Genomic DNA, 26390 nt, shown 5'->3' with positions numbered 1-26390 from the left:
ATTTTGTTCGATAAACGTGATCCGCGAATATTACATGTCACGTATGCGTCACGATACGCCCTTTCGACGAGCTGTTTTTCATCAACGCCACATTCTTGACTGGCTGTGACGTGCTGTTACGTTATCTTTTTCATATATTTGTAAAAGTAAATAAATTCCATTTATACATTTTTCATTTTCCTATCAGAATTGGAAGATATAATTAATTATTCCATATTAAACGCACATGGTGCGTCGTTATACGGATAGTGTAGGACGCATCAGGTGCGTCGTTGGTTTGGAACACGTTAACACGTGCGTACGAACGCCCACGTAGCCGGCATTAACCGGGGATATTTTTGTCATTTAATCTCGTTTGTCGTGCACACGCGAGCGAGTAAGCGAGTTTCTTTTGGCGACGACGACGACGACGACACGGAGCAACGATACGCTTTTCCTCTCGCGTTTCCCTTGAAGAGGTACGAAAGCGAGAGGAGACCGGTCTCGCGATTATAATTAGAGGCTTGCATATCGTCGATCGCGACATCGCTATTTGTGTTGCACGTTTAAGCCCGCCTATTTACGTTGTTCGTCTAATGAGCTTTCGTTCGGATGCTCGCAACGATCGTATTCTTGGTTTACACGGCCTTTAGACGTTCATTTTTGATGGAATAGGAAAACATTTTACAGCCTCAGGTGTATGTATGCTTAGGAGGATTTATCACCGATTGAACGGTAATGATTCTATGAACATCTGGCAACGACGCTTTTAAAGAGAACTTGGATTATTTAACAATGATTTGCGTTTTATTAACACTTTGTTGCTCGTGGTTCAGTCATTTATCTGATTTTATCATTCTTTTGGAATTAGAAACGAATCTATTTGTAAGTGTCGATATAAATGGTGATTATCTTTTTATTTCATTCTTCTTTACTTTATTTCTCTCAAATATAATTTTACATAAAATTAACACGTAAAATTACACGAGTCATAGATTCGATGAAACGTAATTAAGAGGATAAGATTCAGCACATTTGCCTGAGATATCGTTTATTGTTCGAAACTCCGATAAGCGTAAAAGAAATTATAAACATCTGTATCAGAGCATACGTCATCGGCTACGAATATATTTATAGTATCGATCGAATTGACCAGTATAGCCTTGACGTTTACTTCGATTTTACAGTATAATAAATGACGAATGTTCTCGTTCGTCGTAGCTTTCAAAAATCAACGAAAGATGTGTGTGGCAATAAGGAGGCATTAATGGCCCCTTTATCCAGGTTGCATTTAGCTTCCCGATAAGGTTGTTCGACTTATCGTTACCTTCGAATTCTGGTATCTCGGAAAGGAGGTCGGGCACAGAAAAGGCATTGAAATTTCCTAACGATCGGATCGAAATCGTTTCTCTAAACGAGATCGTCATCACTGTCAAGGATAATGTCGTTTTAACAACCAATGGAAAAACACATGGAAAACACCATATGGCGTGGGCCAAAAATATCGTTCGGGAGGGTGGATCGTTTGTTTGGATATCGCGGGTGGAAAACAAGGAGCAAGGATTGTCGCGCGTCCACGGGAAAATTCCGTTTGTAATACAGGAGGGGAGGGACATAGGAAGAAGGAAGACGAAGCCTTCTGGTGAAACAGCAAAGACCCCAGGAGAAGACGCGCGAGCCTCGCCACCAAGTCTCGGAGAGTTGGGCTCGTTGCCAGAAGCTTTTGCCAAAAGAAAAAGAGTTCTCGGAAGAAGGAGCCTGCTCTCTCGCGTGCTGGCCACGGTTTTCGAGGGCTTCGCCGGGACAATCCGACGAGAGGGATCTTGCCAAATCCTGCGTACGAGTTAATTGAGTAATGCATTTTGTCGTTGATGACGCGTTTCGGTATTTTTAAGTCACCGAGCCAGCTGATCGTCTCTGACCACGTTTCGCATTTCATTCTTTTCCCATCAACTTCGATCGATCTCCGATGGAACATTCTTTCTAATTGTCCAATTTCGGTATTTGAATCGATGGCCCACCAATTCCCGCCAAATTTTGTATCATCATGGACAGCGATTAATCATTTTCATCGAGGATCGACTGGTTATCGAGAAAGTTCGACCAGAAGATGACCATGGAAATAAAATACCGATAAGCCGTCCGTCGTGTCACTTTGAAGTTGAAACTTACGGAGTTCCGATGACTAACAATAAGTCCACGCTGCTTTCCTCTTATCGTTTTCTGTTTCTTTTTTTATCTATCCCAAATACCTCGATGGTTAGGTGGCGACTTTTATTTTATTATACGAAGAAACGCGCGTCCACTTTGGAGAAACTGTAATATAGAGCGGTAGTTTATGCACGAGCGAACGGTAGCACGTGTTTCAGTCTCGCGATCGTTATCATGCAGGATCAATATTAATTCCACGTTTAGTCCCGGGCATTTCGTAATACGTTATTAGATAATGTCTCTCCATTTCCATATAAATTCGCAGATAAGCGATTTCGAACGATGAACGTCGTTAAAAGCTCGTCATTGAAAAGTCGCGCGTTCGAGATTGTAAGCTTTATTTTCGTGGAAACGTTCAAGTTAGCCTCGCACGTTCGCTCGCTGTTGGGAAACTTGTCTACCGACAAGATTAACAGACGCGGCGAGAGGTTGTGGGGTTTCGTCACACACCAAGTCCCTTTGATATTTTTGATCGTCGCGTCGGAAGGTTGGTTCGCGAGCGAAGCGCTTCACCCACGCCCCTAATTCTGCTCCGCCGTCGTTGACGGATCGACCAGAAGGAAATTGATATTCCCGGCGCGGCGAAAGCTACAGTCCGAGTGAAATGTCTTTCCCGTTTAATTTGTACGCACGGGTCGTCGACCTGCCACAAGGTAACTGTTCTCATTAATATTGTGCTCGTAGAGTTGCGCGATCGTGTCTGAACGCTGCCTCGCTGTCCGCGATCGAAGGAAAACAATATCGATTGAAAAGTAACTTCGAAACTGTCCTAATTTTTTTTTCAATTTCGATTAAATTGCCATCAGAAATCATTTTTTAGGACAGGGATAATAGTAGCTAGATATTATTATTTACCTACATAGGCAACGGGTCAAAGGAAGACTTGGAACAAAGGTGCCGAGACTAATTGCAGTTCTAAATCTCGTCTATCCAAGAAACTATTATTGTTGTATTTCTTGAAAGCTGCCGCCCTCTTAGATATTATCTTTAGCCAATAAATCTATCCGTCCGCTATTAGTCAGACGTTGAAGAAATTCGTTGGCTCTTAAAGCCACCGTTCCGTGAGAACTTCCTGTAGTTGGTCGTTCAAATTACACCAGTCGGTTACGGGAGAAAATATCGAGTCAGAGGGAAGATAAAAAAGCAAATGAAGGAGACACACGTTTGAAACACACATAGCCAGTGGTAGGAGTTAGTCCCCTTTACCAAAGAGTCGGAAAGGGTGTCCCTCGTACGGCCGCTATGTTAGGATTCTAAGTTTAGAGACGTTCCGCAAGCGACCGTTCCTCGTCACTGATACGTCTATCACCCTGACGACTTTCCATCGTAATATGTCCACGTTATAATACGTAATAACCATTAACACAGTTACTATCAGAGTTGAAAGAGAAGCGTTTCTCGGGATGATGCAACTCTGACACCTGATTTCGAGGATCGCTTCCGAGCGACCCTGTTTTCTCTGTCTCGGCGACTATGTCATTAACGCGATTAATGCGATCCATTTCGACAACGTATCGCTTTGGGCCGCGACACGATAATGAGCGTTCATGAAATTAGCCTCGGAAGAACAGGAGTCATTATTGGTAATCGTCTCCTCTTCTTCGCCCATTGTCGCCTATTTTTCTTCTCCAGTTATTTCAAAAACTTATTCTTAGTCCAGACCTACAGCTATTTAGAATCAATCTTTTACACCAGATTTATATTTAGAAATTTTCATTAGTTTATAGGGTTTATTCCTGTTTAGTAAATAAATAAAATATAAATTAGTATAAGTTAGAGATTCTACTGTTAAGTAAAACACTAACCTCGTCGATCAAGTATACTGTTTCCTGAAATTGAATCCATTTGTTTCCTGGTGTTAATACAATTTGGCTAATCACTCTTCCCTATGTTTTTCTCGTTACAGACTCATATTCTGTTGATGGATGCGTTCCTCCAGAACAACAGGCTGGATCATGTCTCCAGGGTGATGGCCTCGCATCCCTCGTACTTGGAACACTTCCTCCGTACCCAACATTTCATCCTGAGGGGCGACGGACCGCTTCCTTACGACTACAGGCATCTCATCGCCATTATGGTGAGTGCACGGCCGCTTTTTCTCTTTATCTAATACGCCGTAATGGCTGCTAGTTTTTCCGTCTTGCGATAAATACCAGCTGGCTGTCATGGAAAACGGTAAAATTCTTTGCTGACAGCGGACTTTTTCGCCATTTTATCTGCCAGCTGACTAACGGTTATTAATTTCCAATAAATGAAATTGAATTAAGGTTGTCGCAAGAAGTTTCAATGTTCAACACGTTGGATGCAATTCTTTTTCTTCGAAAAGATGAGCAATTGCGTTGCGCAAGACGGCCTAAAATAAGAAAAACCGTGATTATTTTTGCATCAGAGAAATGACTCTGTTTGTCGCGTTCGATAGATGTTGTTTTCCGCGTGCAATATCGAGCGAGCGTTAATTTTGAAGCTGAAACACGATTATCGTCGGTCAGAGAAACGCAAGAAGCATTCTTTTTCCTACAGACTATCGTCACGGTTCCTTTTCTCCAGTTACTCGCTCGTCCCTCGGCCGTGTCGCACGGGTCGTTGGGCCAAAGATTATCAGGAAACCGAGTAAGTGCAACGGGTTTCGTAACGACACGTTCTTCGTCATGGAATCGCCTGTTCGTGAAAAATAATTACCGGAAAATTAACTGATAATCAAGGGGATCGCGATGAATCTATTGAAAATGAAATTGGGTTAATAGGGGGTGGGGTTGTTGCACTTACAAGGTCGGTAAACAGGATATTATATCGAGGCTACGACTTCCTGGTATGAAAGATACCGAACGATGATAGGAAGTCGTAACAAGCTTCTCGCGATCTCCAATTATGAGCAGACAATTTGGTAATTGGATCGTGTAATCATTTATGATCATTGTCACTGAACCCTTTCGTTATGGACGGGTTTCTTTTCCGCTGCTGGGTCGGATATTCAATGTTAACGATGTCGCGTGAACTACCCGAATAACTTCTACAATTTTGGAGATACGGTTCTCCAACAAAAGGGTTAATAAAATTGATCTGTTTGAAAAGTCATATGTCGTGGTAGAAGATAACGAGACTCCTGACGCGTTGCCAGTCGATGAACGAAGTATCTTCCTTTTCAAACGATCGGCCGAAAACGCTTTATCAAGGGTGATAAAAGCACGAAGAGAGGTGGGGCGAGGCTAGAAAGCAACGAGTTGACGAAGAACGGGCGGAAGAGAATGATTGCCGCTCGGTACACGGTGGGGTTCGATAAAACGATAAGATATCTGGAAAAACAGCTTTTCTACCGGTAAACATACTAACTTGTGTGCAAGGCTCGCACGCATCCCTCCTGTGCTGTTTACGACTTTGGCTGGATTGAGATTCGCGGGTCGTACCGCAATTTCTCGTATCAGGGAAAACAGGTGTTTGTCACGTTTCTTGTGAAGGATAGCGATTTTTTACGAAATCACACGTCGCACACCTATCGTCACCTGTTCTTTCAAATTCGTAATTACATATCTCGGTGTTATTTTCGACGCGTTACCACCTGTCATTCGGAGGAAGAAAAAAATACTTTTAGAATTTCATTGAAATTTTTTTCGATTGCATTCAATTAAAAATTCATTCGCTGTATGGATGTTCATTAGAATTTCTCTTTTCCAAATTTTTGTTTTTTAAAAATATACAGTTGTAAATCTTCTAAGTACATTGTTACAATAAGACTCGTTGTCAGTGAAAAACAAAAGGAAAGGAGATACAGAAAACTGATTATGTACAATCAGATTCTCATAGGTATGCATACCACATTTTCCATCGTTCGTGTTCTCCTTGTTTTCCCCGTTTCTTCTGTACGTCTACCAGCACATTTCGTTCTATCCTTCTTTTTCTAATGCCATCCAGAGGGTTCGTTCTCCATTTTAGTAGTCCGCGTGTTTGCAGACTTCTCTCTTATCGCTTATCACGACTCTCGAGTCGATCGATCTGCGGCCTCGCATGGTAAACACGTGTCTTGTTTACGCGCTTCATTTCTAATTCCCCCTCCCGCATTTTCCCCTTTCTTCAACCTATCCTCCACCTCTTTCCGTCTACTTCTTGCGGGCATTTGAATTTCTGATGTAATTCCAACGACGTTCAAAACAAACCATTAAGAGGATCCCAGCCGTGTCGGGACTCCATCTTTTCCCGCGTTTTACGTCCCACTCCGTTCGCGATTAATTTCGGACTCGGTTTCGTTTCGTTTCGTTTCATTCCACTATTCCGCTCGAACGGCTATGCTTTCTCTCGAACCGTGTTCCTTCGTTTCTACGTATTTTCCTCGAATATTCTTCCCTTTTTCAGGAAGTGAAAACGCTTCGTTCAATTTCCCGCCTCGATACGTTGCGTCGTTTTCGATTTGTCTCTTTCTCTCTCCCCCTTTTCTTTTTCGTCGTTTGTTTACTCCATCGAGTACCGTTTAGCAAATTGCCACTGTATCGCTCGTGTTTGCTCATCGATGATATAATCTACTTGCAAGGTAAAAGGCTACCGTTAGAAGACTTACCAACTTGCGTAACGGATTAAACGAAGCGATTTTTGGTTCGACGCTAGATTGCATAAGCGTCATCGATTCTAAAGAGTTATAAAATAATGAATTGCAAAGCTGGAAAATATTTACTGAGAGCGATAATTTATTTAAAAGGGTTTAACGGTTTGTTTGCAGGCCGCTGGTAGGCATCAGTGCAGCTATCTTATAAACCTACAGAAGGGAGAGTTCCTTCTTCAAGGCGGCGATCCGTCTTGGCTCCAAGGGTTGAAATCGATTCCAGGAAAATTGCAAGATCTCTATGAGATTAACAAGATCCTAGCCCATAGACCGTGGCTATTGAACAAAACGCACATAGAGGTTTGTTTTCTTCGAATCAAGATCTTTCCTTTCGACCATTAATAATTGTAAGATAATTTTAATAAATTGGTATTTTCAATTTACAGAAACTGACCAAAGGCGCGGACAGTTGGTCCTTAGCCGAAGTCGTTCACGCGATAGTTCTATTGGCTCACTTTCACTCCCTTTCGTCTTTCGTCTTTTCCTGCGGGATCAACGAGGAGCTGGACAACGTAGCTGGACACCATTACAAAGAGAACGTCCAGGATAATAGCAATAATGTACCAACTGCCAAAGATAAGATTTCCAGTAGTCCCAAGAAGATTCCCAATGGCGATGGCAAGACTGGTAAGTTTCACGTTGAAATTCAAACGTCAATATAATATTAATGATCCTAATTAAAGGATCCGAATTTAAACGAGTCCTATTCCTTATCATTACTAATGATTTCAGTAAATTAGCAACGCTTATTATTTTCATTTCCCGAGCAGTAAAATTGGTGATGGTTAAAAATCTCATCGACGCTATTAATATTCTTATAATTTGCTTAATTATTAAACCATACTTAATAATGTCCGAAGATATATCGGTTTTATATCAAGTTTCTTCAGCATTGGAGCTTCATCAAAAGTCTAAGGACATTCTGATACTGAACTGTTGAAATTAGGCCTTTCTCTTAGCTGCAATTTCATAAAACCAACACTCATCCATCATTCATACCGGACAGTACAATCGATGTACAATCGTCGTGCACATCGTGCTCATTGATCATCAATCAGCTGCTTTTTTAATTGGATAGATGATCAGCAGAGAACACGATGAACAAGTGCATCAGATTGGAATACGTGAGATCAGCAGGAGAACAGCAGATGACTGCGGGGACATAAAATACTGTTTGAGAACACGCAGGAATTTAGGAAAAGAGAGAGGGGTCTGTGTTAGGTATTTGAAATTTAATGGAAGATAAATTTGATCGATGCAATTAGTCTTGAGGGGTGTACGTTAAGGGTCAGGTATAGGATAGAGTACCTTGATTTGATGAAGCTGTAATGTTGATGAAACGTCAGGTTAAATTGAAGATCTTTCAATTTGAGTAGGATCTCTGCTAACAAGATACCATTGCAATCTGTGCAGAAAACATGCCGTCGCCACCGTCCTCACCGAGCATAGTCGGCGAGCAGGAGGTCGGCGTCGAAGCCCTGATGGAGCGTATGAAACGTTTATCAGAGAAGTCTGAATCCTATCAGATCACGCAGGAAGAACTGTCGAAGAGATTCGAAACTGTTGAGACACAGTCAGCGGAGCTGGCTGCTGCGCCGCAGAGGAGTAGCTCGGTCCTCGACTCTGACATTGGTCATTTCATCGAGGATCCCACCTTCATTTATCAGGACTTCGCCAAGGTAAGCTACACCGCGATAAATTCAACACCGCTGAGAATCGAGCAGGCGTTTACATTTTTCCACAAGCCAGATTCGAAAGTGTATTTCAAGGCAACTCGCGAAGCTCGCCGATGAATATTTAAGTTCCATCGATTCGATTACCGTTTCCACCACGGTACCCATGAATATTTACTGTCGTTCGACACGTGTCTCGTCGAATCGAACGCGCTTAACCGTACACGCTAACCCGATTAATTAATCGAAATGAAATTTCATTTAGAAGGAAACGATCGGAATCGTAGTAAAATGAAACTATAAATTTTCATCTTTCGTTGTTTCAGCGAGGCCAACTGAACGACATACCGACTTTCCGCGTGCAGGACTATTCTTGGGACGATCACGGTTACTCGTTGGTCAATCGTCTGTACAACGACGTTGGTAATCTGCTGGACGACAAATTCAAGACAGCCTACAATCTTACGTATTACACGATGGGCACGCACAGCAAAGTTGACACCTCCCGGTTCAGACGGGCCATCTGGAATTACATTCAATGTATGTTCGGCATCAGACACGACGATTACGATTACAACGAGGTGAATCAGCTGCTCGAACGAAGCCTCAAGACTTTTATAAAGAGCGCCGTCTGTTATCCGGAACGTGTCACCAAAAGGGATTACGATCGCGTCATGAGGGAGTTCAAGCACAGCGAAAAGGTTGGTATAACTTCCTATTTGATTACTCAGACTGCACACGGTATCTTCTTACGTAGTCTGTTTATCGTTTCCCTCATTCTGCCCCGTCGATTTTTAACAAGATTACGTAATCGCGTACCAGTTACGTACCAGACTATTTGCATACAATTCCGCTATGTTTCTTCTTCTTTTTTTTCCACACGTTTCCTCGTTTCACGTGTAATCATTTGGCTTTAATTACAGGTAGCTGAATTCATAAACATTGTATAATAATTCACTTATTTTTTAACGTAACCACTGTAAATATTGAGACGCTTGTCATATCGTGGGACCAGATTAAGTGTCTTTCATTTAATGCGTTTCCATCTTTCACTGTTTTTTTATTTTTTATAAAGAGGTGAAGGACCAGGGTACTTTTCAAGGTTTTCAGACTTGTTATATTTCATCAGTATTATAATTTGCTTTGTAGGATTTATTTAACAAGGATCTGTTTTGTTCGTTTCAGGTCCACGTGAACCTGATGATCTTGGAGGCACGTATGCAAGCGGAGCTGTTGTACGCGCTCCGCGCTGTGATGCGATATATGACCTAAGCGAAGCCTATCATCGTCGCTCCTTCGTCTACTTGCTGTCTGTCAGTTTTATCGTCGGTTTATTTTATCGTGTAGCTCGCGCGCAACGAATTCGCGAGTCGTCGTGATCGTGGTCGTGGTCGTCTTACGCGGACTCTGCATACATCAGACACAGAGAAGAAACGAACGAACGAACGCGACACCGATTCTCACGCATCGTATAATAACAAGAACCGTATTCTCACACGGTGACACATATTCAATCAATATTCATACACAATCAGTTCGTACACATAATACAGAACGAGTTCGCGTTACCAATTAAAACACCCGTATCGCGCGAGCGAGCGCGTCAACGAAGAAGAAAACCGGCCGAAAATATACGTTCGAGTGTCTCCTCTGATTCAAGACGATGCTGTTTGTTATTTCTCGACGACAGACATCTTTGCGACGAGTCGGCACGATCGATCGAACGGAGAAGAAGAAGTTTGGAAACAAGGAAACGAGGCTGCGAGACGCGTGAATCATCGGACACGCGGAGAAATTTACAGAATTTCCAAAAGTTTCGCACCGTTCTTCTTATTGAACGCGTTTTCTTTTTTCACTTTCGACACCCCTGGCGGGGAAGAGAAGACACGCGAGAGGGAAAGAGAGACGGAAGTGGAATTAAGCATTGAAGATGGAAGAGAGAGAGAGAGAAAGAGAGAGAGATTTTCAACGTTTGTTTTGTAAATAGATACTCGTATTTTTCTATTTTTCGCGAGGATCGTAGTGAATTGTTATTTGCACGTTTCGTTAGCGTTTCAGATCTGTTACAGTTTTTACCAGCCCTCCTTCAAATATTTGCCCATCGATTGGTAATATAAAGCGAGTCGCTTTTTTAAATTGTATTTCCCTTTGGATTTATCCTTCGTATCTCGCATTCGTACAATAGACCGTGATATTAAACTTTGATCGCGATTTTTATTATTTCCTTCTTTCGTTCCGTTCTAAACGTTTTCCTTTTTGTCTATTGTTTGCGATCGCGTTGGATAATGAAAAAGCGCGGGCTCGTTTCGCGATTAGTTATCGAACAAAACTCGAGTTTTCGCTGTTGCTTATTTTTTTTTTCCTATTGTATAACGAGACGATTTGCCGATGGCTGCAGTTAACGATAAATTAAGAAGTCTATTAATAAACGTTTACGATCCGAGATGACCGAAGTCGTGTTCAGTGATCTCGTTTTTTTCCGTCTCGAGGCTGTACGAGACGCGTTCCTCGCTCGTCCTCTAGATACGTTGGTCGACTAACGCGTGCAGGGGTCGAGGCTGGAACAGTACGAACGAATGTGAAGAAGAAAACTGTTGTCTTTCGCGCGCTATGGTCGCGATTCGCGCTGTACATAATTATAATACGGTTTTAACCTCGTTTATTTCATTGACTATCGCATCACGAGAAAAGTATATAATTGTATAACGAAAGTGAGAAGAAGAAGAAAAGAAACAAAGTGTACCTTCGTTTCCGTCGAGCGGTACAGATGATTTCAAACGAAGCGTATAGATCGTAGGACGATCTGCGTGCGCCCGCGATGCCCGCGCCCGTAGAGACGAGCAATTGCCCTGTCGGCTGTGTTTATTTTCTCGTTGGATCCGACCAGGAACCGTCAGTTTTCCATACGAGAAATGGGAAGGTGGAAAACGAAAACGCGTCGCGCGCGATCGCTCTACCCGTACGTCCAAATTTCTCTGTCTCTGTTGTAACCGGAAAGCAGGCGTCCTCGACGAGCTTACAAGCGAAAACTTTCTTTCGAATGTCACGTGTACGGGGTGTAACGCGAACAAGCACCGACGGCTATGAAAATGAAAGAAAATTTACGGCAAGGACCAAGAAGGGACGAAGCGAATAAATAAGAAAGAAATAATTGACGTAGAACCAAAAGAAATGAAAAGTCGTGAAGCGAATTTTTTTCCGAGAAGTTTATCAACGAATTTTTCCATGCCTTTCGTGTGTAGCATTATTTACCGTAACGAGGAGGTATTGAAACGGAAGGGCGCGACTTAGAAACGCGTGAATCGGTTCGCTCCTTCCGACGACCAAAAAGATGGTTGGCAAAACGGTACAGTTGTACCTCGCGGCCGTAACGATGCGAGGTGGACAGAGAGAGGCTGTTTAAAATAAATCAAATCCATATTAAGTCGTTTAAGGTACACGAGGATGTTAGGTAACGCGTGGCACAAAATAAAATAATAAAAAAAAAAACACAAAAAAATAAAAATAAAAAAATACAAAATGAATAACAAATACTAATGAACAGAGAAGAAAGAAGACAAAGCTATACATCGCGAATTACACGTGTCTGTGATCGCATATTATACAATAGAATGTATAACACGTGCACACGCATCGTCGGTATGGAAAAGCATAGAAGATGGGCTGATTATATGTTAGATATTATATTATATATATATATATATATATATACATATTATATAAATACGTATGTACGTAGATACATACGACGCGTATATACGTTTACTATGAGAAGAAAGAAGAGCGCGTGCTATGTTGAAAATACGTACGAGCTGAAAGGTAACAAACAACATGAAAAATATGAGAGATGTACGTGTAGCGTTTGTAATTACAGTGTCTCTTTATTATGTAACTGTGTATGTGCGCTCTGGAATTATTGTACATCCGCGTCGATGTTCACCGTGTCTTCTCGATCGCCAATTGGTCTTTTTTGAAAACGATACAGAAAAAATCATACTTGTACACTCCGGTACTTTTTAATATAAAAAAAAAAAAAAGAAATTCTGCTTACCAGTTTGAGATGGAGATACACGGTGAACGTTCGTAGACGGATTCAAAACGCGTAGAAAACCAGCCGATAAGCACACCAACGACTTTTTCGACCAACAGCGACGCGTTTGCCTCGTAAACGATGTCCCCACATATCACTTGGAGAGTTTTAGAGAGGGCGAATTTCGCGATCATCGCTCGCTCTTGCGCGATCGATTCAATCTAACCACTTCCGTTCAATATTCTTCGTCATTCAATTAATTAACATTTACGATTTATTAGAAAGGATCTTGGTGATTCGAAGGAGAATTCGGTGTTCTCCTTCCAAAAGCCAAGATTTTTTATTTTATATATTTTGAATATTTTGAAAAGATGTTCTTTTTCAAAAACTTTCTAATTTTAATATTCTATATTTGTTCATAAAACGAAGAATACAAAGGGTGTGGCTAGTTGCGCGGACAACAGTATTTTGTTACTTTGCTTTTCATTTTCTATAAACTTTTTAAACTCCTACTCTCTCTCTCTCTCTCTCTCTCTTTCTTTTCTATCTTCTCACGTGTCTTGACACGCCTCGATTTCACGTTTTTATCCTCTTCGTCTTTCCCTAGCCGATTGGGCAACCGTAATCTATGCGCGAGCGGATTAACCGTTTACAAGATCATGGTTTTATCAATCGCGTAATTTTTAACAATCAAGACTAGTATATTACATATATATATATTTTTTTTATTCATTCAAGGCTCACGTTTGAGATTTAGAATATTTTCAATCGAAGTTTCTTGAAAAATTGAAAATTTCCTGTGTTAAATCGTTCTTAATCAATGTTTCGTACTTATACTAATTAAATTCGTAGACCAGGCGTGTAAACGGTTATAAAAGCGAGCGGAACCCCGGTCAAAGAGACTTTTTCGCTATCGAGGCTCGACTTTCGCGTCGCCCATTTTTATACGCCGGTAAATTATACCTATATAATATTATACCTCACCTGTAGACGAGATCGTTCCTGCTCGAGATCGAATAACCGAGCGATACTCTTGTACCTTTTTTCGTCGTCTCATTAGAATGATCGAAGAGAAGCAAAAGAAAAGAAAAGAAAAAAAAGATAATCGGTTCTCTAATCTTCGCCGTCTCTTTCTTCTCTCTGTCTGTCCACTCTTTTTCTTTCTCTTCGTTGAATTTTTTCACGAATCGCGTGCGAGCGAACGATCGGGGAACTCGATCGAGGGAAAGGTAGTTGATTTTCTTTCTTTTTTCTTTTTTTTTTTTACATTCTTTGGAAAACGATAGGTGGTGAAACGTGTTCATGGCACGTGCTCTGTGCCCGGGCTGATCTCATAAAATTAATAAGCATCGTTGTAGTCAGAAGAGATGGATAAGGAATGCGTTCTTTTTTAAGCTTAGAGAGAAAATGGGAGAGCGAGAGAAAGATGGACGAGGAGAGAAGGATCTTCGTTATTTTTGTTTTTCTCTTAAACCCGTTATCCTGGCGCGAGAAAGGATCTCGCGTGAACCGGTCAAGATTTTTCATCTTCTTTCTTTATTTTCTTCTTTTTTAATTGAAAAATCAGCACTGAAAATTGGAGCACCAAGTGGGTTCCTACCTGTTTCTTTTAACTTCCTTGTTCTTTTTATATTTGACCAGAGCGATCGCGTCAGGGTTTCGGGTGAAATTTCGACGCCTCGAGCATTCGTGGAGGTGGACGAGAATCCATAGAGAGAGAAAATGAAATTGTTGTAACGATAGAAGTTCGAGCGAGGCGTTTGTTCTACGAAGTACCCGTACAAACACGAAAACACATTCATACACATGAAAACATAACACCCGGGGTACGTGTATCGTTTCTTTGTCCTCTTGTTCTTCTTTTTTTAATAATAATTTTAATTTCGATGATAGATCGACGGGCTTTCACACAAACACAAGCATACAACACACACATATATATTATATATTACACAAAAGGTTGAACGTTGTTCTCGACGAAGAAGCGTTCTTCGTCTCGTGCGTGTTCGCAGTTGCGAGCTCGAGCCACCTCCGAGAGTCACAAAAAGAAAATAATGAATGAGAAAGCATCTTGCAAAAGCGTGAAAAGAAATGGAACAACATTTACATGCCACCGCGTCGAGTATGATCGTGTGATAATTACAAGTGATTTGACTAGGCCCTTCCAAATGGATTCAGTCGATTATATATTATTATTGTATTGTCGTGTCAGGAGATGTCGCGGACACGCTCGTCTCAGCTCGAATACGCTCCAATCCGTTTTATCCATTTCCTTTTTCCTCCTTCGTTTCTTATATATCGTGTCTCCTAGCTTTACAGTTATTAAATATCAGAGATATTTCCATATCTAAACCCGGAGAATTCCATTCGCGACTCCGCCTGAAACATCACGGTCACGTTGATTCGATTAAGCGACGCGGTCAACGCCTAATCTTATCATGGACCGTGGCGAGACGCCTCGTACTCGAAATTCATTCGAGACTCAACGACGGAATTTTCTGGGACAACAGGACAATTAATTTCCTCCTTTTTCCTTGTTTGAATCATCGCTATAATTGATAGAATCGATATGGTTTTCTATATGGAAATAATTCTTCCGAGCGATTCGAGCTGGTATCAGCGTGACGCGTTTACGTGGAGGGTCGTATGTGATGTGATTTCTTTTATATCATAACGAATGATGAACACTCTAAGAAATGTTATAGTTTCATATAAGTGATATGTTATTTGTCATTTATTTTATCCCTTAATAAATGATGTTATATAAAAAAAAAAGTGTAACGAAGTTACAGTGTGTGGATTAATTAAGTTCTCCTGAAATTGAAATCATTAGGGGATTGTAGACGTTTAGTGAAAAGGGAAAAGGTGGTGAAAGTCTCCCTAGTGGACGTCCTTAGTTCGGGTCGGCGACCCGATCAGGTGGTAGGTCCTCTGGCATGCGATTCGGATTTTCGCGATCTATCCATCGGTGTAGATGTCTTCAGGGAATTTTTTAATACCCTGTATATGAGTTTCGAAAAGTTAGGGTTACAGCCCCACGAGTCTGGCAGACAACCCCAAGACGAAACGCACATTTTCTGTTCCTACAGGATGGATAAATGAAAGTACTCATAATTATCCGTCTTCTCGTTTTACGTTTATTCGCCGTCTATCTGCATACACACGTGAAATGACACCAAACGTCTACTTTGTTGTACTCGTTTAACGCTAAACAATTTTTACTCGCTTGCCTCGTCGCTTTATCTTAAATTACTCTCGGATAGGATCGTCTACGTTCGCGCGTGCCACCGCGGGTATTTACAAGAGAAATAACGTTATCAGTGTCGATGATCTTTTACAGGTGAAATCTTTACGTGAAAATTGGGTAGAAATTGTAGAGAGAAAAATGTTGAAAATCGTCTCGAGTACACCACCACGCGTGAAACGAAACGTACGAGATAAATTCATGGTGAAAATCTGTCGTCCAGCATTTTTGGTCCGCGGAGGATGAAAGGAAAAATCTTGTAAAAGCCTGATTTTCTCCAACAATTTTCAGCTGGACGATTTATTTTTCACTGATCGATCGGAAGGTCGAAAATAAACTGAGCTAATCTCGATGTTCGCGTTTCTTCATCGATGCTTCTATTTTTTTTTTCTTTTTATCAAACGATACGCAGCGATCGATTCACGTCGTGGTTCTACCTATAACATTCTCGATATAGTTGATTAATCGAGGCCAGCCCCGTACGATCGGTCGGAACAAGATTTTCTCGAGCCGTTGTTTGCCTCTGTATAACAAATACCTCGATATTTCTACGCGACAGAAGTGAGAAATTGCGGTGTAGAGAGGAAGCTTTTCCCGGCGGAAAAATTTCTTCTCGTCACGGGACACGCGTTTCTTGGTGATCGATCGTCCCGTTGTTATCCGACGTGTGCGAACAATCGTCGGTGCAGCCTCTACGGTGGAAATTTGAAGAGAGAAGCCAGGAAACGGCTAAAAAAACGGTAAAGGCAATTCGTCGTGAAACGAGAGCATCTCTGTTCGTCGAATCGACGACTCGTGAAGAAATTGTGCAACGTCCGTTCGACTATGTTTGCGTGACACACGCGGCGGGATCTCTACTTCGATCTCTAGAAAAATGAAAAGAAAAAAGAAAAAGGGGAACGAACTCTTTCCGTGATCCGTCCGTCCGGTGCCACTTGATGCGTTTTGTACTTGCTTCTCCGGTATATCTTCCTTTCTTTTGGTATTTAGCTCGTTCTCGCGTTTTACGTTATCTAAGTGATCACGAAGACGTGCAGAGAATCGTGATTAATTTCCATCGTATTCGTGCGATGATGGTGGCGTGTGATGATGCATGTGGATGTGTGGCGGCAGTTCGACCGTGGGGACACCCAGACTGCTTCTCTGCAAATCGAAAAAAGAAAAATTACGAGTATGGACATTGAAGACAGAAGAAAATTCCTGATGGATTTGTTACCTGGGATCTCATGCCGTTCAAGGGGGTGGCAGTGGGGTTATCCGGCGGATAGCCGAGCACGTGGCTCGAGCACTTCTCGCAGGCGCGTCGGCGTCTCGAGGACGCGTGGCATCGCAACGCTCGGCACAATTCTCGCGCCATTTCCGAGCACAAGGATTCTTGTTGTTGATTTGCTGTTGTTGTTGCTGCTGCTGCGTTTGCTGTTGCTGCTGCACGGACTGCGAGATCCCCTGAAGGGATTCCGAGCAGACTGGAGTCGATACGGGAGCTCTCTATATTTCAATCGCACCAAGATTATATATAGATCGAACAGTCGATGGTTAATTGATCGAGCAGCAATTAGAACCAGATGTCTGAGACTCGAAGGAAATATACGATTAAAAGCTAGTCGAACGAAACTTCGTTCGCCGGTAGGTGTGCGGTATAAAAAGAAAAAAGTCAGCTCAATTAAAAGCGAACAGTGAAATTAGAAGAAAAATTCTAATTTAAAAAAGGAGAGATAGGAAGGAGAAAATTAAACGAAACGGGGGAAATGTTGTTTGAAAAAAAACGGACCTTGGTTCACGACTGAGCTTCGTGCGTTTGCAGTCGGCCGGCATGCTTCAGTGGAGGATGAGCTCATGCTGCGTCGCAAAAATAGCCGTTACGTCGGTCGGAATGGAACACAAAAATTGAGAAAAATTTCATGCAACCCTGTGTGTGTGTGTGTGTGTGTGTGTACGTGTGTTTTTAAAGCTCATGCGTGGCTGGGTTCGTTCGCCTGGAAAAAAAAGCTCGTTTCTTTGACGACGGTCAGACGGTTAAATCGTCTGGAAAGCGGCAGGATTCGCAGGATCACCGGTTACGCGATCGCGATCGAGGATTCACTCTGACGTTTCCCATTCCGAGCTTTCTAACGGCACCAGGCGTAGACTCACCCGTTCCGCCGGCGTGTTCCTCCTCGAATTGTAGCAGAACTCGAATATCGCGATCAGCACCGCGAATGCGAGACCGCACAGCAACACGACGAATACTCCACCTAGAAGACAGCAGAAAACGCTTACTTTCCAGCAAATGTAAAAATTCATGGGTCCTGATTGTATGGCCAGGACATTGTTTAATGGTAATTCTCTTCGATAACCAATTAAAAAGGTTACGCAAGATTGCAGTGAAGGGAGTTGCATGAAAGAGGGATTAAAACAAAGGAGCGATGAATGAAAAATATTCAGGGTGTGATTTTTAATTTAATTTAATTTGATGACCAACTTTCAAATTGAACCTGTTAGATTTCGTCGATTCATCTCGCAAGATTACCTATGTTATCCACTCCCAAAGAGTTCGCCTTGCTCTCTTTTCCTTTCTCCGTTCTCATACAAGTGTCACCGGGACTCTTCCACCATTTATCATACAGCATTTGAATTTCACCTTTCTCTTGGAGCTCCAAAATTGCCAATGATATCTTATCGCGCCAAGGAGAACCTGAAGTACCAAATAGATATTTCATCACCGGTTCGGTGATCATCAAACGTTTATCTTCTACAGGCATACCCATAGGCGTAGCGATTCCGTATCCTTTGCTATCCAAAAGTCCACCGATCTGAGTAAGATTGCAATCCCTTTGCACGATGTAATCTAGCATTGTCGATTCCATGAGGAAAGCGTAGTCACCTTGAAGGACTCTTTGAATTCCTTCTTCATAGGTCGGCACGAACACAGATGGTTTCTTATTCTCCATGAATCGCCACATTTTCTTATACGTCTCGATCATCGAATCCTTTAAATAACAAAGTTAACTGATATATTTATATGAAATAGAAACATGATTAAATAAATGTATTATAAAGTAACCCTGAAGAAAGTCATGGTGCTTCCGCTATCTAAAGTTCCATACGCGATATCCGTTTGACCAGCAAGATCCTCAGCATTTTCGATAGGTGTTATCATACGTTCCACCGTAAGGAAGGCTGCCAGGTTCGCGGTGTACGATGAGATAATAATCAGGGTGAAGAACCACCAGATACCACCGACGATTCGCGTGCTTGTTGCCTGATACAATAAAAAAGGAAATGACGTTTCGTAATAAATTAAAATGTGATCCACGTACCTTAGGGTTCAGGTCACTGCCCTGTTGCATCAGGGTGCCTATCGTGAACCAGAAGCTGTTGGCCAGCGAGAATTGATTCTCCACCACTTCAGAATCCGCGTGGCATGGATGAGGGTTGTTCCATTCGTAGGGACTGAATCTTGCGACTACGAACATCGTCACCGAAACGAGAACGTACGCTGCCAGTACGTACAGCCAAATTTCAATGGCTAAAGGGTTCATGAAGGAGAACAGCCGAGCTGGGTGACTAGTTGGTACCTAGAATTTTTATTGTCATTCGATAAAATCGCGATAATCGTGATAGTAATTTATGTTTCAACATTTTGTAAGTCTTGGCCTATAAAGAAGGGTGAAATAATAATTCATTGAAAATGGTGGGCCTTAGTCCATAAAAAGGGATAAACTGATAAAGAATTCAGAAGGGTGGTCCTCGCGAGGCCCACAAAGATGGATAGCACAATGAGTAACTGGGGAAGATTGAGTCGAGACCGATAAGGGATGCTGAGCGGAGGACGACAAGAGGAATAGATTCATAAATTTCATCCCCCCTTTATCAGTGTATTTAATAAGTTAAAAAAGTAGTTAAAATAAGTTAAATGTATATATTTAAATACATATACATATAAATGTATTCATTTAATTTGCTGTATTTATCTTCAAAGCTTATTGAATAAACTTATTAAAAAGATTTTATTACCATTTTATTTATTATTTTAACTCCTATATCACTGCACCCCTAACATCCCTCCACCCCTTATAATAAATATATGATAAAAACTGATTCGAGTAAGGGTAAGTAAAGGTAAGCAACATTGTTACAAACGCGCAACCGCGGCATCACATTTTTAAATTTTGATTTTTTGGCCCTCTAGCGGGAAAAATGCGAACTAAATTTTCGATGTCGAATCAGCGCCCTCTGGTGGCAGAAAAAGGAACTAAATGATCCCGAAATTTTGGCCCTCTGGCGGGAAAAATGCGAACTAAAATTCCGACGTCGGATCAGCGCCCTCTGGTGGCGAAAAAAGGAACTAAATCATCCCGAAATTTTGGCCCTCTGGCGGGAAAAATGCGAACTAAATTTTCGATGTCGAATCAGCGCCCTCTGGTGGCAAGAAAAGGAACTAAATCATCCCGAAATTTTGGCCCTCTGGCGGGTAAAATGCGAACTAAAATTCCGACGTCGGATCAGCGCCCTCTGGTGGCGAAAAAAGGAACTAAATCATCCCGAAATTTTGGCCCTCTGGCGGGAAAATGCGAACTAAAATTCCGACGTCGGATCAGCGCCCTCTGGCGGCAGAAAAAGGAACTAAATCATCCCGAAATTTTGGCCCTCTGGCGGGAAAAATGCGAACTAAAATTTCGACCTCGGATCAGCGCCCTCTGGCGGCAGAAAAAGGAACTAAATCATCCCGAAATTTTGGCCCTCTGGCGGGAAAAATGCGAACTAAAATTTCGACCTCGGATCAGCGCCCTCTGGTGGCGAAAAAAGGAACTAAATCATCCCGAAATTTTGGCCCTCTAGCGGGAAAAATGCGAACTAAATTTTTCGGGTCGAAGCAGCGTCCCCTGGCGGCAAGAAAAGGAACTAAATTTATGCAAAAACTGTTTCTAGTTTTGCAACTTTGTCGACTGCGCCAAAGACTTTGAATTTTCGTATTTCAACATCGTTGTATGCACAGGATGCAAGGATGTAAAGGATGCATACATGTAAGGGATACATTTATATATGTATGAAACATATGTATATGTGTAACAGAGAGATCCGCACCCCTCGAGGGTTGCGACAGAACTGGATAAATTATACGTCGCTCTAGGTCGAACGAATGATAGAAGACTTGTCGACAACAGGGGTATGTCCAGTTCTGTCGGATCTGCAGTCAGTGATCTGCATTTTCCAAGCCCATCGGCATCGAACGCGATAGTATCGACATCCATTTTGATTTCAATTAAACTTGTAAGCCGCATTTCCACGAGACTCGCTTCATAACGCCCCTGTAAATTCTGGCTAACAGGAGGGTTCATTATCGACCAGACACGCGTGTGTACATGCACACCTGTGTATGAGAGGACCGATTGTGAGTTCTAAATTAAAGAGCATGATACGTTTCCTATCTGGCTTTAATATCGACACAATTATTAAATACCTCGAGAACAAGTAACATAATAATAATAACGAATTTAAGGTAAACTTTCAATGGTGAAAAAGTGACCTCACTCTTTCTACGTTTAGGTAATAATTGGAAAAAGAGAATCACGTGTTTCAATCAGTAGAACAACCTACCGGAAGAAAGATTCAATTTCGAATTCTCGTCCAGCAATTCCGATTCATTTCACGGAAATTTGCATCTCGTTACAGAGACAATTCTATAATTGCACTTGCAGCTACCATTTCAAACTTCCCCCGTTCGATGAACTCCTGCTCGAGCTCGCTTTGTTCAAGTGATTCGATGAGGCGGTAGTTATCCTCGCGAGCCTCCGATCTATCGATCAGTCGTTCAATTTTAAATCAGATCATTCTGTTCGCGAGACTTTAACGAGCGCTCGACGTCCATGGTTGTACGTTTTCCTTGTAAAACGAAGCTGCATAAGAGAGTAAAGAGCCTCTGGGAACAAACGAAATCCCGTTTTGAATATTCATTTTTTATTAATTGTTTGCCGTTTTGTATCGGGGGGGTGGGGAGACATCGATGATCGGTGATAGTGTTCCGAGGGCGAAACCCGTTATGGCGATTACTAACGACCGAGAGGCGGCTGAAAAATGGCCGAGGAACGAAATTACGAAACTCTGCAGTTGACAAGCGACCAAAAATCCGTCCACGCCATTTCGCTCGTTTTTCCGACAGAACATTACCCTGTCGCCTCATTTATGTGCATCTCGTAAATCTCACCGATCCGCCGCCTGTTTGATACCGGATGAAATTACCGAGCTATACATTTAGAAGTATACACATTGTTGCGGTGTTCCAAACTCCACTGTCACCCTGAAGTCAACCAGAGAGATTGTGAAATTAGGGATGACAGGTGACGTTCGAACAGCGTTGAACGCGTTGCATGTGCACGCGAAATGTGTGAATTAATTCAACGATATTTAAATGGCAAATATTGGCGGTGAAAGTTAAACGAATTTCGATCTATTTGCATTCACTTAGCCGCAAGTTCAGGGTTCGTGGAGAAAGCAGCCTGGATATCGGGTATCAAAGGTAAATCTCCTGGGAATTTGCATCTCTGCACCGAGAAATTGGCTACGGGGGTGAAATTCCATGATAGTGTGCAGTTACTTCTAAATAGAGGAGTTCAGTAAACATACGCGTACTCGTGCAACCCGAATATAGGGTCCAGTGTGTCTTTTGAAGGCGTTCCACGAGGCGACAATAATTTTCCTTAAGGTTTTCGCAGCGACTTTACAATTTCACCATTACGGAGGTCGTTAAGCGTTGCGGATATCACGATATTCGCAGTCTGCTGCGAACAGCTATCGCGATAACCACGGAGAATCGTGTCCCAAGTGGATGGCCAGCGGAGGATCGTTTCGAGAACGAGGAGACACCGGTGGAATATAGAAAACAAGACTTCGATTGAAAGCGCTCTGTTCGAAACGCAATAAAAACGTTATCGACGCGTCGAAACGTTAAACAGTTCACTTGACTGCCTTGCTCCAGTTTTTCCGCTCATTAAACAGACCCGGAATCGCAACGAATCGAGCAAGCTACGTTTTTCCGAGCGATAGCAGATTGCAGTATCGCGGACGGTGCTTTGACGAGAATGTTCACGGTGAATTTCAATGAACGATCAATCAGGATATCGAATAATTAAAGGACACCTTGGTTAGACAGTCGCCACCGCTGATTGCAATTAAAGCGGTCGCATTACACTAATTAGAGGGGCGTACTGTAGACACTCTGATTGCGCTTCGATAAGGAGAAGATTCTTTTCTTTCTTTATTTCCTGGTGAAAAGAAACGAGAGTTTCTTGGATTGGAAGTTTAAACGAGCCTTCGTTTTCTTGTTCTTCGTTGTTCTGGATAACAACCCTCGATACAGTGGCTCTCATTTCCGAAATTTTTATGAAATCGAGCAAAATAAAATGTTCTCAAAATCCTATGAGTTTTGTAGGCTTCAAAAGTGTTCAAAATAATAAGAAAGAAAGTTAGTTGAATAAAATGAAATCTCTAAAAGATTTCCACAAAATTATTCTCATATACGTTTTCAAATAAAACAAGATATTTAATGAAAACCGGCTGAGAACCACCGTCGAGGTAGCGTACGTTTACAAAGAGCCGCGGAAAAAGAGAGAAGAATGTAATAGTTTGCGGGGTTTATTTATTCGAAGAGGAAAGTGACTCCGCGGAGAAAATTTGCTGGCAATTAACGCGGCGCGCGATATGAATTAACAACAGCCGCGACGATTTTTACTCGCGACTCGCGGTTGTCTCGTAACCAGCGACGCGTTATTTACGAACAACGAGTCGGTTTCTGTGGAAGCAAAGAAACGAACAGAAAAATTTGTGAAACGAAACGCTCCTCTTTTTTAGCTCTGAAACGTAGCCAGACAGAGGCACGAAATTTAAACAAGCCTGGCTACTGCGATATTAATTACCCTGGCGAAAGAGGAGCGAAATGAATTGCAGCTGTTCGTTGATTAAGTAACAGCGATGGATTGCAGGGATATTCGAAACGCTACGCGAAGATATTATATTTTATTTAACGTTCTCATTCTTAAAATCATTTTCAAATAAAATTCACGAAGGCTTCCATTGTCCAAGTGTTTGGATAGAGCATAGTCTGCGGTGTTTATAAAGCTGCTTTGTGACACCAGGGGTAAGATAAAAGAAAGAAAACAGAGAAAAGACAAAGTGGAAATGAAAGTGGCACGGTCGTCTCGTAAATTTGTCCAAGCGAGACGCCCGATTGAGTTTTCCATCGATAGCGACAAATAGAGAGCGAAACGTGGAAAGGAGGCTGAAACTGAAGGAAGCACGATCGTCTAGAAAATTTTATTTACTGCCTCAGCCCTTTCTCTCCCTTTTCAGTCTCGTCTCATTATTGCTGTCGTTATTGTTCCTGAACGACGCGCAGCCTGCTTTTGTTCGAAACTAGCGTTGTGTATTTCTGATATCACGCACACTGATACCGATAACATAATGAAACATCCTAGCGATGTTTTACCGTAAATGGGTAACAAAATTTTCAGATTATTAAAATGAAAAATTTGTCAAATCCAAAGTCGGTCAGCAGTGATTCGCAAAATGCGACGGAAAGTAAATTAAAAATATTATAAAATATGTTTATAACATCAAATGATTTTCATGTTGTTCGATATTAAATGCATAGCAATTGATTTTGAACAGATTTCGCAGAGTAAAAGGGTGACACGAGCTTCCGTACAATCGTGTGACTAAATTAACCGAGAGCTTTGAAGTCGAAACTCCTTTCACGATTTTCATTTAGCGAAATCGACTTCCGTGCGAGACCAAAGTCGTGGAAAAATTTTCCGCTGCCGTCGTAAAAGAGAACAGGGGGAAGACTTTATAAACGTTGAAGCGACGTGAACTCATAACCGTAAAGAATACGAGAAACAAAGAAGCGGTGCGGTTTCAAAAAGTTCCTGATAACGAAAAAGCTCGAAACAGAAAAACAGAAAAATAAAATTCGTTCGGTGTTTCTTCGATTTAAAAATACAAGTCGCAAGCGAACGTATGAAATAATAAGGAATAAGTAGTTAATTAACGTGGTTGAAAAAAAAAGAGGAGGAACGTAATTTCGATGCGGATCGGATTAAAAAGGGTGTTTTATTCGGGCCGGTGGGTTTCTTTTCTCCCTCGGTAGGATAATTGCTTCACGGTGATTAGGTAAATTCTAGACTTCGAACCGCCCCGAAATTACCACCTTTTCTTTTTCTTCACCTTCGTCGTTCTTACCTTGAAAAGGATGGAAATGCCGAGGTTCATGAACGGCTTCGTAAAGTCGATCACGCTTTCGCGAGCGTAATTAATGGTCATCGAACCGACCGCCAGGTCTGCCTTCTGCGAATAGAGACGAATGCGTTCGATTAGTAACTGTACAATGTGGATTCCATTCGTTTCAATAAATGAGTGCATCGAGAAAAGATAGACAGGCTCTAAATGCTTAGAAATAAAGCAAACGATAAAATGATTGTGTGTGTTGCGAATGAATAATCAAAGAATTTCAAACGATTATATCAATGATCGACAAAGTTTATGAATGTCTGTGGGTGTTGTACAGGGTGAGTCGTGTCAATGACGTTCAGTTGCCTATTTCTATCTAATTCGAAGATTAAAAGCAGTGTCAGTGTAAGAATAGCGTGCAGTATTTAAAAGAAGAGGAGATCTACTCGCTTCTAATCTACTTCTACGTTAAAATCACCTCGAACAATGACGATCATTGTTCAAATATTATTTAAAAATTTTCTCCAATATTTAGTATGCTATTTCCTTTCGGGGAATTAATCGATTTCGATTGAAATGCCGCTTTAGTGAAGACCGAAAGACCGCTCGAGGACTCGACGGAGATCACCAGACGAAGATAGATTTCGCCAACGAAACGTTCCCTAGGTAAAACGGAACATGCATACGCGGCCAGGTTACTTTATCTAACTGCTTTTTCAGCGTCTGGAAAAGTACTTGCAATGTTATGGGGCACAGCTACCTTAGGTAGATTTATTTCCGACTGCCGCCCTTGGAAACCGTATATGTGAACCTGCCCGATAAGGAGGAACGAAAGAAACCGCTCAGCCAGCTTTTTCCCCGTGTTCAAGAGAATTTTATTCAAAAATTGTTTTTCCAGGTAGGATAGAATTTTTTTTATATTTCTTATGCTGGTAAAATTATTCAGATTTTTTGGTGATCCGCACTCGACAGGTTCGAGAAATTAAATTGAATTTTTTCACTTATAAAGTTGCTTGGAAAATAGGGCCAGCCCTGGACCTAGGCAGACTAGGCGGCCGCCTAGGGCCCCCCAAGGTCCAGAGCCCCCATAAGACGATTTTGCGTATAAGAATGCAAGAAGAGTAATGTTTACTTGAATATTAATCATGCAAATCTAAATTAGTTATACAAGCTTTAATGTTAAGGTACTTTTTTTTATTTCATATGTTTGAAGGGGCCCTTTTTCGGAGCTCGCCTAGGACCTCCGAAATTTCAGGGCCAGCCCTGTTGGAAAATCGTCATTTTCCTACTGAGAAAGCTACTCTGTTCTGTACACATTTTCGACGTCTAATCACGGAATATTCCCTACTGTCGCTCGATCAAAATCTGTGCCTCGTTAAGTTGTTCCTTCAACTCGAACCTTTGTCGCTTCATCACCCTCGATAAACGCCACAGCACGTCATCCATCTCCACGTCCTC

At 41.8% G+C, this 26390-nt stretch overlaps 2 protein-coding genes across 3 annotated transcripts in view; one reads left to right on the top strand and one right to left on the bottom strand.

Moving 5' to 3' along the window:
• Positions 1-15203, top strand: part of LOC114876718 (sestrin-1) — a 117238-nt gene extending 102035 nt beyond the window's left edge. Inside the window, exons 7-12 of one of the 2 annotated variants that reach the window (XM_029188493.2) lie at positions 4097-4267; positions 6878-7081; positions 7168-7408; positions 8195-8460; positions 8781-9155; positions 9640-15203. In XM_029188493.2, coding sequence (XP_029044326.2) covers positions 4097-4267; positions 6878-7081; positions 7168-7408; positions 8195-8460; positions 8781-9155; positions 9640-9726 — 1344 coding nt within the window. In that variant the 3' untranslated portion in view covers positions 9727-15203. The remainder of the gene's footprint in view (positions 1-4096; positions 4268-6877; positions 7082-7167; positions 7409-8194; positions 8461-8780; positions 9156-9639) is intronic. The other variant, XM_029188494.2, reaches the window with a different exon arrangement.
• A 403-nt stretch (positions 15204-15606) lies between these two features.
• LOC114876729 (glutamate receptor ionotropic, kainate 2-like) overlaps positions 15607-26390 on the bottom strand; it is an 84102-nt gene continuing 73318 nt past the window's right edge. Inside the window, 9 exon segments of the mRNA XM_046285057.1 lie at positions 15607-16871; positions 16945-17117; positions 17120-17216; positions 17862-17962; positions 18238-18402; positions 18472-18697; positions 18772-18969; positions 19028-19285; positions 24945-25049. Of these exon segments, the coding sequence (XP_046141013.1) occupies positions 16776-16871; positions 16945-17117; positions 17120-17216; positions 17862-17962; positions 18238-18402; positions 18472-18697; positions 18772-18969; positions 19028-19285; positions 24945-25049 (1419 nt within the window). The 3' untranslated portion in view covers positions 15607-16775.

The sequence above is a fragment of the Osmia bicornis genome, chromosome 3 (genome assembly GCF_907164935.1).
Source record: "Osmia bicornis bicornis chromosome 3, iOsmBic2.1, whole genome shotgun sequence".
Classification (NCBI taxonomy): Eukaryota; Metazoa; Arthropoda; class Insecta; order Hymenoptera; family Megachilidae; genus Osmia; species Osmia bicornis.
This window is presented reverse-complemented; position numbering and strand designations above follow the sequence as displayed.